Below are 12598 nucleotides of genomic sequence, written 5' to 3' on the forward strand. Positions count from 1 at the left end.
TGCCATTTTGGACTTTCCTCAATAAAAAGAAAAGGCATTCTAAATTTCTGCATCGTCTGCGAATAAATAAGGGTTTGCATAGAAAGCCAAGTCTAAAGAAATCCCGTGCGTTGTTTGACATGTCCTCTAAATTGGGGCACTTTTCATCTTCTACACATTCATCACATAAATGGGGTTAGGAATACTATCTATCGTATCTGCATACTATCCTCTCGTATCTGATAATATGTAAAATTACAGAATTTTCAATAAAAACTTTTATATTATTTTAGTATTAGTTTTGTCATTTGATATGATATAATAGTACAAGTATGACTATTTTTCTTTTCTACATTAAATTTATGAGTGTGATTTGTAATATTATCTTATTAAACTGATTTTAATTTTTTTATTTGATAAGATAAATGAACCTATATTACTGATATCTTGTAGAATACTAATCTTTATATTTCATAATACTTTACTTTTTCTAAAATTATTTATAATCTTCTATACATTAATCACATGAATGTCATGAGGAATACTATCTTTTGGTATTAGCAAAATTTGAAATAACTTAATAGAAATTTTATATTATCTTAGAATTAGTTTTGTCATTTGATATGATATGGTAGTACAAATCTGACTTAATTTTATTATTTGATAGTACAAGTTTATCTTCTATACATTAATTATATGAATGTGACTTGTAATATTATCTTTTGTATTAATTGAAAACTGATTTTAATTTTGTTATTTGATAAGATAAATAAGTCTATACTTATATCTCTTAGAATACTAATCTTTGTATTTCACAAGATTTTACTTGTTCTAAAATCCTTTACAACCAATCAATTTTATCAACAATTTAGAAATCTTTAAAAATATACTTTGTTTTATCTCTTAAGATCAACATTGCCTATAAATTTGATTTAACCAAGCTAAAATAACTAGACAGTATAAGGAGTATGTATGTCTCATTTGTAGTGCAGTTAGGTGTCTCCCACAAAGAATGTAGGGTGGTTTCATATTGCTGTTAGCCATATGTAGACCCATATACAGACCCATTCTTTATTTTCCCTCCTATACAAATTAAATGAAGATGACAAGACTGGTTTCCTTCTGAGAAACAATGCCCACCTTTTGCCAGCTAACCTCCTGTTTTGCAATAGTGCTGCCATGGCTATTGTGTATCTCAGACTTTGCCTACGCCAACATTTTCACCTACGGGGATTTCAAAGAATCCAACATAATACTACTAAAGGATGCATCCATATATTCTCAGCGGGTGGTCGCCCTAACCAATCAAACCAGGCATTCAATAGGCCGTGTTCTGTACCCCAACCCCATCAAAATAAAAGCCAGCAATAATTCAGTTTTACCCTTCAGCACTACCTTTGTTATGTACATTGGGGTTCCATCTAAGGGCAAGGGCGGGAATGGGATGGCCTTTATCATGGCTCCTGATAACTCTGTTGCGGGCGCCCAAGATTCCCAGTACCTCGGAATCGCCTCCTCTAAAACAAATGGTCTCCAATCCAACCATTTCTTGGCGGTCGAATTTGTACGGCATACGACCCTGATGTTGGCGATATAGATGACAACCATGTTGGAGTTAACCTGAACGGTGTTAAGTCCTTTGAATCTCAGCCGGCAGCATATTGGTTGGACGTGATCATTTTAACAATTTCAGTCTGAAAAGTGGAGAGAATATCCAAGCCTGGATCGATTATGATCATGAAGAAGAACAGCTTAATGTGACTTTTGCAATGTATGGGATGGAGAAGCCTGTCCGGCCTTTGATATCTGTTCCGAAATTGAATCTCTCTGCAGTTTTGAAGGAAGACGTGTACGTGGGGTTTTCTGCATCGACAGGGTCTCAAGCAATTGAAGATCATCATATTCTCGGCTGGAGCTTCAGTACAGAAGGTAATGTAAATATTATATTGCAATAGGTTTTGAATACGAGATTGGGTAGACCCTTAAAACCTAAAATTTCAGATTTTAAAACTAGCTTTATGTTTTTATTATAAGATTTATTATAAAGTTTGATCAGAAAAGCGCAGGGACATTTTAATTTAGAATAATAATAATAATAAATCCTTTTGTTTCATATTCAAGTTGTATGGTTGTTTTATCTTCTGTGCTGGTATATTCATCTGGGCCTACACTTCTACCAGGTAAAGCCCCGACCGTAAATCTGTCGGATCTCCCTTCATTGATCAGAAAAAAGCAGACAACTAGATCCGTAGGCTTCATGGTTAGTGTAACTGCAGCATCTCTGGTTTTGTTCTTTGTTGCCGTTTTCTTTGCATTAGTTAAAGTGAAAGAAATAAAAGAGAGGGATTTGATTGAAGAATGGGAGCTAGAGTTTTTGTAGAATTTTGAACCTGACCTATCCTCTTTGAACCAACTGATTAGCAAACAATAACAGCAAAAAGAAGAAAACACCAATATCTTTATTGAAGCTTAATTAAAAAATTACATAGAGGCTGTATATATAAAGAATTTGCAGTCTAGAAGAATAAATAATAACTGCAGTTCTAAATATATTCCTAGCTTTGCATGGAAAGCTACTAAGGTTCTCAAACTAAAAAAAGCAAACTACTCCCTAAATTAAGAATACAATAAGTGCATGCACAACATGCTTTATTTACTAAAAACAAACTCATGCAAAAAGCAAAACTAAAAATAGTCCTAAGGATTTATGCATGTTGGAGTACATGCTTTATTTGCATGAATAAACAAAAAAAACTATTAACTAAAAATAGCTTATGCATGGTGATGAATGGATAGCTTCATATCCAAACTGGAGTTGCATGGAGCTGCATGCTAGAGCAGCATCACTTATCAACATACTCCCTCTTGATACTGAGAGGGTTGACAATCTTATCTCGTAGAGCTATAAACTGAGCTTTCGCAACTACTTTGGTGAATATATCTGCTAGCTAATCCTGGGTGTTGATGTGCTTCAATTCGACATCCTTCTTTTGCACCAAATCTCATATGAAGTGATATTTCAAATCAAAATGCTTAGTTCTGCTGTGATGAACCGGATTCTTAGCTAACTTGATGGCACTCACATTGTCACAATAAATTACTGTAGGCTGAATTTGTTTTTCTCCAATTTCTTCCAAAACTTTTCTAAGCCAAAGGGCTTGTGTACCTGCTGAGGTAATTGCAACATACTCTGCTTCTGTAGATGAGAGGGCAACAATACTTTGTTTTTTCGAGCTCCAGGTAATCAAACCAGAACCAAAAGAAAAACAATTTCTAGATGTAGATTTACGATCATCCATACTACCTCCCCAATCTGAATCACTAAAACCTACTAGATTGAACTTTTCAGAAGGGTAGTAATGAATACCAAAACTTAAATTCCCTTTCACATACCTCAAAATCCTCTTGGCTGCCTTCATATGTATTTCAGATGGATTTGTCATATACCTTGAAACAAGTGAAACTGAATAAGCAATATCTGGCCTCGTGTGGGTTAGAAACATCAAGCTCCCCACAATACTTTTGTAAGTTGTCTCATCAACTAAATCAGCACCATCATCTCTACATAACAAATCTCCATGAGCACTTGGAGTGGAGGCAGGGTTACAATCAGTCATATTAAATTTCTTCAGCATATCCTGTGCATACTTTGTTTGACAAATGAAAATCTCATCCTTACTTTGATAAACCTCCATTCCTAAAAAATATTTCATTAGACCAAACTCTTTCATCTCAAATTCTTTCATCATAGCAGCTTTGAATTCATCTTTCATCTTAGAACTACTACCCATATACAAAAGATCATCAACATACAAACTTATGATGAGAATATCAGTACCTTCTTGTTTGTAGTAGAGAGTAGGATCACTCTTACTTCTCTGGAAGCCATTCTCCTGAAAATATCCATCAATCTTGGCATACCACGCTCTTGGTGCTTGCTTGAGGCCATACAAAGCCTTCTTCAACTTGTAGACATAATTATCTTTTCCTTCCACTTCAAAACCTTGTGGCTGCTCCACATATACTTCCTCTTCTAAGTACCCATTCAAGAAGGCACTTTTCACGTCCATATGATGTATGCTCCACTTCTTCTGAGCTGCTAATGAAATCAGCATTCATATGGTCTCTTGTCTTGCTACTGGTGCAAATGTCTCTTCATAGTCAATTCCATATTTCTGTGTGAAGCCTTTAGCAACTAATCTTGCCTTGTGTCTTTCAACACTCCCATCACTGTTAAATTTGGTCTTGTAGACCCATTTGGTGCCAATCCTTTTTTTGTCATGTGGAAGTTCTGTTAACTCCCAAGTGTCATTCCTGTGAATGGAATACATCTCTTTTTCCATGGCTTTCACCCAAACCTCATTAGTACATGCATCTTCAAAACATGATGGTTCAAAATCAGCCTTGGCTAATAAAACAAAATTCACTGTTTCACCTATTGGGTTTTCTTCATGTACTTGATTTCCACTCCTCTGGTAGATATCACTCAATCTCCTTACTTTCCTTGTAGAACTTGGAGAAGAAGCTGGACTTGAACTTGGTACTAAAGAACTTGATGAAGGGTTGCTTGGTGGAGTTAAACCACTGGATATAGAAACATTAGATGGCTACTCATGATCAATATCAGCAATTATATCATCATTCAAAATAGATTTTGGATTCTCAACATGGCCTTTTTTATGACCATAAACTCCCGCTTCATCAAAATTGTTAGTGAGGGGATTATACAATCTATAAGCCTTGCTTTTCTCACTATACCCAATAAAAATACATGACTCACTCTTTGCATCTAACTTCTGTCTATTCTGATCTGGTACATGCACATAAGCCAAACAACCAAAAACTTTGAAATGATTAACATTAGGCCTTTTACCATACCAAGCTTCATAAGAAGTCATCTTTTCTAGTGTACTGGTGGGGCTACGGTTGAGGATGTACACCGCTGTAGCAACTCCATCTCCCCAATAAGAATTGCTCAATCCCTTGGTTTGTAACATGCACCTTGCCATTTCAACCACAGTACGATTCTTCCTTTCAGCTACTCCATTCTATTGAGGTGTGTATGAGGTAGTAAGTTGCCTCTTGATGCCATTAAAATCACAATAACTTTGGAAAGCCTTTGAGCAAAACTCTCCTCCACGATCAGTCCTGAAACATTTGATCTTGCACCCTTTCTCATTTTCCACAAGGGCTTTAAACTTCTTGAATGTATCCAAGGCTTCATCTTTGGCCTTCAAAAAATATACCCAACAATTTCTTGAGTAATCATCAATAAAAGTAATGAAATATGATGACTTAGCCAAACTCTTAGTCTGCATAGGACCACATATATCTGAATGAACAAGCTGAAGTGGGTGATGAGCCCTCCATGCATTGCCCTTTGGAAACTTTTCTCTTGCATGCTTTCCTTTAGCACAACCTTCACAAACCTCCTTGTGTTCCTCAACCTTGGGCAAACCAGAAACTAATGCATGTGAGGTTAGAAACTTCAAGCTATGAAAATTTAAATGCCCATACCTGAGATGCCATAACCAACTTGAATCCTCATAAGCCATATTTGCCATACTGTTGTTATGTTCACCAAACCTCAAGGGGAACATCCTATTTCTTGTTATAGGAACAACAGTGATCACCCTATTATCCTTATTCTTATCATAGATAGTACAAGTCTTATTCTCAAAGACTACTTTATAATTTTTCTCACATAGCTGCCCAACACTTAACAAATTGTGCTTCAATTGTGGAGTATAATAAATTTAATGAATACTCTTTATACCTTCTTTTGTTTGGACCTCCATAGCTCCTTTGGCAGCAACCTCCAATGATTTATCATCACCAAGCTGGATCTTGGATTTGAAACTTCCATCCTTTGTTGAGAACAACTTCTCATTCCCTGTCATATGGTTAGAGCATCCAGAATCTAGGTACCAAACATCTTTACTAGTATTTTCACCCTTGGCATAAGATAAGAATAAGTGATTAGGAGGATTGTCACTACTTTCTTGAGCATAGTTAGCACTTTTACCTTCTTTCAATCTGCATTCTCTTTCAATGTGGTCATACCTGTTACAATGGTAACATTGAACATTTCTCTTATCAAATCTGCCTCTACCTCTTCCTCTGAAACCACCACTTCCTCTTGAGCCACCTCTTCCTCTACCTCTTGAAGAATTTTGGCTTTGCCCTTTACCTTGGCCTTGATTGATTTTGGCACTACTGCTGCTTGTATCTTTATCTTTTGTGATTAGCAATTTAGAGGAAAATGCTTTCTCTACACCTTCAAAAGAATCTTTCAATCTTTCTTCATGAGACATCAAGGATCCAACTAGTTGATCAAACTATAGTTTTGTCAAATCCTTGCTTTCTTCTATGATTATTGCTACATGATTCCATCTGGATGTCAAAGATCTCAACACCTTTTTAATCAAAACTTCATTGCTTACAATTTCTCCAAGTGTAGCCATTTTATTGACTACATCTTTGACTCTGACACAATAATCACTTATACTTTCAGCTTCTTGCATCTTCAAATTCTCGAACTCTCGCTTCAATGTCTGAAGCTTGACCACTTTAACTTGATCACTACCCTGGTAAGCTTCTTGTAGAGTCTTCCAGGCATCTTTGGCAGTTGTTGCTCCTGATATTCATGGAAATAAGCTCTTATCAAGAGCTATTTGAATGTGAAACAAAGCTTGAGCATTCTTTTTCCTTGCTTCCTTTCTTGTTGTTCTTTCATTGGCTGTAAGGGCATTCCAATCAGTTGGCTTTTCATAACCTGATTCAATAATCTCCCATAAATCTTTTCCAATAAAAAAGGTCAGCATCTTAATGCACCAATAATCATAATCATTCCCATCAAATTCTGGAACGGGCATATGGTTAGAATTTGACATGATTAACTTTGGCGAAATTCCAACAATAAAACTTTAACCCAAAACAATTTTACCTGCTCTGATACCACTTGTAGAATTTTGAACCTGACCTATCCTCTCTGAACCAACTGATTAGCAAACAATAACGGTAAAAAGAAGAAAACACCAATATCTTTATTGAAGCTTAATTAAAAAATTACATAGAGACTGTATATATAAAGAATTTGCAGTCTAGAAGAATAAATAATAACTGCAGTTCTAAATATATTCCTAGCTTTGCATGGAAAGCTACTAAGACTCTCAAACTAAAAAAAACAAACTACTCCCTAAATTAAGAATACAATAAGTGCATGCACAACATGCTTTATTTACTAAAAACAAACTCATGCAAAAAGCAAAACTAAAAATAGTCCTAAGGAATTATGCAAGTTGGAATACATGCTTGCATGAATAAACAAAAAAAACTATTAACTAAAAATAGCTTATGCATGGTGATGAATGGATAGCTTCATGTCCAAACTGGAGTTGCATGGAGCTGCATGCTAGAGCAGCATCACTTATCAACAGTTTTGGCCTCACAGAATTCCATACGAAGAGCTAAAAGCTACCACACAAAACTTCAGTGATGACCAGCTGGTGGGCCTCGGGGGTTTTGGACGGGTTTACAAGGTCGTTCTCTCCAGAAGCGGAGTTGAAGTTGCAGTGAAATGCATCACAAGGGACTCCACTGCAGGAATGAAGGAATTTATTTCAGAAATTTCCAGTGTGGGTCGTCTCCAGCACAGAAACCTTGTTCAATTGCGGGGCTGGTGCAGGAAAAGCAAACAGTTGTTTATTGTTTATGACTACATGCCAAACGGAAGCCTGGAAAAATTGATATTCCTTAACCCAGAGGCAAAAACAGAAGTACTGTGTTGGGAACGAAGATATGCAATTCTGAAGGGCATCGCTACAGGGTTGTTATATCTTCACGAGCAATGGGAACGGAGGGTGGTTCATAGAGACGTGAAATCCAGTAATGTGTTGCTCGATTCAGAGCTTAATGCAAAACTTGGAGACTTTGGGCTTGCTCGTTTATACGACCATACTCAAAATCCCCAGACAACTCGAGTCGTGGGGACTGTTGGTTATATCGCTCCCGAAGTCACATACACAGGAAAAGTTACTCCAAGCTCCGATGTATTCAGTTTTGGCGTTGTTTTACTGGAAGTTGCATGTGGCAGGAGGCCCATAGATATAGCCAAGGATAGTGAGCAGATTGTTATGTTGGATTGGGTGAAGGATCTATATCGAAATGGAAAAATCTTGCATGCATCTGACCCAAATCTTCATGGCTTGTATGATGTAGAAGAAATGGAAAGAGTACTGAAATTGGGATTGTTTTGTTCTCATCCTCAACCAGAGAAAAGACTTGGCATTAGAACAGTACTGCAAATACTGGAGGGCGAAACTCCATTTCCCACTCATCAAGCTCTTTCGATTTCTTACGATGTGAGTTACTTAGATTATGCCACTGGTGTTGTTCATGCAACCACTTCAACAAGTCATCCAACCACTTCAACAAGCCATGGTTTTGGGACTGATTCTGATCCTGATGTAGGTAGATTAGTTTAGAAGACGCCTTGGGCTCATGCTTTTATGTTTAATTTCAACGGACTTCTACTTATATGGTTGTGCTTTTGTTAGCAGAATTTCTCTGTTGTCTGGCTCCACTACTGAGCAGTCGGTGAATCTCTGTACTTATTCTCTTTTAAAGATGTAGATTAATGTACTTATTCTATCTTCTAAAGATGGAGGAGTTGTAGTTGAATTTCTTAAGATAATTGTTGAAGATGATATTTGATAAAAATTTCGTCCACCACTTAGCTTTAACACAAAATGGCTTTGTCAGATAAGTTTTTCTTGCCTAAAGGTTGATTAAGAATTCTTTAATCCTTACAATTACGCAATACTTTTGTAATGACTATTGCTTAATTAACTATTAATAATCCTTAATTGAACAAAAACATTAGAAATTGCTATTTTTTAATTTGATAAATTAGTGATACAAAATTTATAACGAGATATTTTTTAAATAAATTCATTACCTCTTTCAACAGCGAGCAGAAAGGAGGGTCGTGGGCATAATGATAAGCTACTTAGCTGATTCACTCTCCTTTACATCGAACCTTTACAAATCCAACTAAATATTTCACTTATAGTTTGGAGTATTAGATATGAAGACCTTTAGAACTGAAACCACTATGTTTATTATTATTTTTTTTCATATTTTTTATTTAAATATACGAGTTTAAAAACTCCAAAAACAAAGAGCAATCTTTTCCACAAGTTTCTCCGTTTTAAAGATTAGGACTTCTAATAATTTATTTAGAATTTTAGACACTAAATAGATTATTTAAATTGTATAGCTTAAAATATAGGTATTTGAGACTTCAGTAAATAAGTTTTTCTTCAAATTTAGGCATTGGAAAGCCTCAGACTTGAAATGATTAGTTTTCGCCTCAAATGCATATCGGAAGCTTCAGAAATTAAATAGATCAGTTTTGCTATCAAATTAATGCATTCCAGATGTTCACTAACACGAAATATACTTTTTGCCTGGCATACTAGATAGAATAAGTTATGCTGATTATATAGCTAAGAAATATCATTTTCTCTTTTTTTTTGGGGGTTTAAAGGCTTCATAAACTTCGTAGAGATTTCATTCGAATATATTCATTTGAAAGATTAGAAACGAAATAACATAGAGCTGCTAACATAGATAACATAGAGCTGCTATTCATTGTATGCTGAGAAATATTACTGAAAACAGAGTCCCCTGCTCAGGCTGCAATAATACATAAGCTTCTGTCCCTTCTCTCTGTTCTCTCTGTTTTTCCACATTTATACAAAAACTGCCCCTGTTTTTTGTTTACTGCTATTGCTACAGCTACCTAGTTTTTATAGATTTTTCTTTGTCATACAAACCTTTTAAAAATTGTCTTTCTGTGTATTCCAATCCTCAAGGACAGCAACAAAATAAAAAACCTTAAATAAATAGAATGGATAGTAGAGAATGTAATCAGTCTACAGAGAAGTAGGTGGGTGGTTGGGATTAATTTTAACACTCCCTTATTTGATGCATAAAGCTTTATTTTTCCACTACCTTTGTAAAGATGTCTGCAAATTGATCTTCAACATGTGAATATAAAGAAAAGAGAGAAGACAAACCTCCATTGTTTTCACCTTCATTTTGCTCATAAATGTCTCTTAAGCTTCTGATTTTTTTGCCTCCTTAAGCTTGCTAATGTGGGGTTCTACATGTCACTTGAACTTGCCGAATGTGGACTTGATGGTCTAGCACCGAGAGTACCAATTGAAGATGGTGTTTGCTGCAAATTTGATGGAGTATTTGCTTGAATATGTGGGGTTGTCCTTATGCTTGATGATGGTGTCTTTTGACCACTTTGTTTACCTTGAATGGGTGTGGAAGGAGTCACTTTGCTATCTAGAATCATATTGTTTTAGTAGTGTTCTAAATTGTACCTGGTGCATTTATGACACGTTTGCATGATGCCTAAGGCATTTATGACGACCCTGTGATCGAAATTGTAACATTTTGTCATCGTAAAGCCTTCATTACAAGGATCATTGCTTAGCCTTGCCAACCCTTCGGGGCCTATTCCCGATGTACAACAACATGATGTGGGGATGTCTGCACGCCATGCTAAAGTCTCGGAAAATGCTAAGAATTCAAAAGTGTCAGTGACTCATATGCGCGCCAACGCATGTCCCTTGGCCCGCGTCGTGCCGTAATGGCTCCCCGCACTTGCTTCGAATTAAAAACCCTCTTCAACTCATTTGAAAGGGTTCCCACTTTGGGGTTCTTGGCTATCTTAATGTTTGTGCTCTCTCAAGCTATCTCAAGCAACATCAAGATCAAAGGCAAGCTATCAATACCAACATCAAGTTTCCCGACCTCGTGGCAGCTTCTTACCAATTCATCTACCAAGTGAGCTTCATCACACTCATAGTGCTAAATATCAAGAAGGGTTTAATTTCCTAACTTACTCTCTCTTTATTTCACTTTCATGCAATGAGTCCTTTGCATTAATTAGTGTATTTACCAATATTCCAATATTCATTTGCATGCAATAGGAATTAAATTTCTTCTTGCATCTATTTATCAATTTACCAATTTATTCCAAGTTATCTATTTTTCCAATCTGTACCAATCTGGCTGTCTGTGGTGGTGGAAACACCTAAACAGGGGTCTGATTGAGGTAGGCCCCAATACAACCCCAACATTTTTCCCCTTTCCAATGTGCACAGGTACAGGTTTAGTCCAGTGCTTTGATTTATAGATTTAGTGTTTGCAAGACTCATAGATGACAGTGCCACACGCAAGCGTCCCAAATCTAAGCGTCTCTCAGGTTCTTCATTTGCTCTGTCCTTTTTGTTTAAGCAGTATACAACTCATCTTATTCATATCTTGTGCATTCTATATTCATTTGTTTGTAATTAGTTAGTTTGTTAAATAGTTGATAGTTTAGTTATTTTTGTTGTTGTTTTGTGTTTTGTTTGTAAGAACCAAATACCTTTGCCTAACTCTATGTTCTATTCACCTAGGACATTAGTGCATCACGCTGCAGTCCGTGTTCTGCACTGCAGTCTGGGGTCCACACTGTAGTCTGGGGTCCGCACTATTGTCTCGGTTACAGAACCTTGCAGAGCTCATCAGAGGTTCGTCTCGATTCTCTAACAAACCCAGAGCATTCTTTTTATCCCATGGCTCAACATTGCGCCTGTTCGAAGAGGTAATTGGACGGATAATTTGCCCTTGTGGATTCATCATCCTTGAGGTGGCAAATTCCATCCATTACAGTTTTCTACATTTACTTAAATAATGTCCAAACTTGTTGCAATAATGACATTGGATTGAAGATTTATCTTACCTTTGGCTTTGGGGTTGATTTTGAGTTGATGTTTGATGGCTACCTCTTCCACTTGAGCTTGATGGTCCGCTTCTTCCACTTCTATATGAATTTCATCCTCTGCCTTTGTAATTTGATCTTCCTTTGCCTCTACCATGGCTGATTGAAACTTGTGTCTTGAGTGCATGCTCCAAATTGGAATTTGTCAAAGTGGTCAAATGATGCCACCATCAAGCATAAGGACAACCCCACATACTCAAACAAATGCTTCATCAAATGTGTAGCAAACAACATCTTCAATTAATACTCTTTGTGCTGGACCATCAAGTCCAAATTCAACAAGTTCAAGTGACATGTCAAACCACCCATTAGCAAGGTTAAAGAGGAAAAATATTAGAATTTTAAGAGACATTTATAAGCAAAATGAAGGTGAAAACAATGTAGGTTTAAATTCTCTCTTTGCTTTATATTCACATGTTTACCAAGGTACTAGAAAAAGAAAGCTTTGCATGTTTATATTCTCTCTTTGCAGACATCTTTACCAAGGTACTAGAAAAAGAAAGCTTTGTGCATTAAAAAAAAAAACCAATTGAATATTTTAGATGGTAGTTAATCAAACAACTTAGATATTTTAGATGGTAGTTATGATTAAAGGGGAGTATTAAAATTAATCCCCAATTGCCCACCTACTTCACTATAGATTGATTATATTCTCTGCTATCCATTATATCTACTCAACCATACCGTGTCTATGCCTTCTTATTCACTCTTCCTTATTATCCCTTCATTGTCGTGACTAATCCTCTAACAGCTATTGCTGTAACTCTCACTTGC

The 12598-nt window shown here is 36.2% G+C and overlaps 1 protein-coding gene across 1 annotated transcript; it reads left to right on the forward strand.

The window, feature by feature from the left end:
* Positions 1-1111: 1111 nt before the first annotated feature.
* Positions 1112-8631, forward strand: LOC131075534 (L-type lectin-domain containing receptor kinase SIT2). Its single transcript, XM_059221022.1, has 4 exons — positions 1112-1508; positions 1630-1908; positions 2160-2302; positions 7398-8631. Exons 1-4 carry the CDS (start codon positions 1112-1114, stop codon positions 8463-8465), a joined length of 1887 nt encoding a protein of 628 aa, XP_059077005.1. The 3' UTR covers positions 8466-8631.
* The last annotated feature ends 3967 nt before the right edge of the window (positions 8632-12598 follow it).

The sequence above is a fragment of the Cryptomeria japonica genome, chromosome 5, assembly GCF_030272615.1.
Source record: "Cryptomeria japonica chromosome 5, Sugi_1.0, whole genome shotgun sequence".
Lineage (NCBI taxonomy): Eukaryota > Viridiplantae > Streptophyta > Pinopsida > Cupressales > Cupressaceae > Cryptomeria > Cryptomeria japonica.

Coding starts and splice junctions, on each gene's coding strand:
- LOC131075534 (XM_059221022.1), top strand. CDS start 1,112: ATGCCCACCTTTTGCCAGCTAACCTCCTGTTTTGCAATAGTGCTGCCA. Junction 1,909..2,159: donor CTGGAGCTTCAGTACAGAAG/GTAATGTAAATA, acceptor CACTTCTACCAG/GTAAAGCCCCGACCGTAAAT. Junction 2,303..7,397: donor TTTTCTTTGCATTAGTTAAA/GTGAAAGAAATA, acceptor GCTGCATGCTAG/AGCAGCATCACTTATCAACA.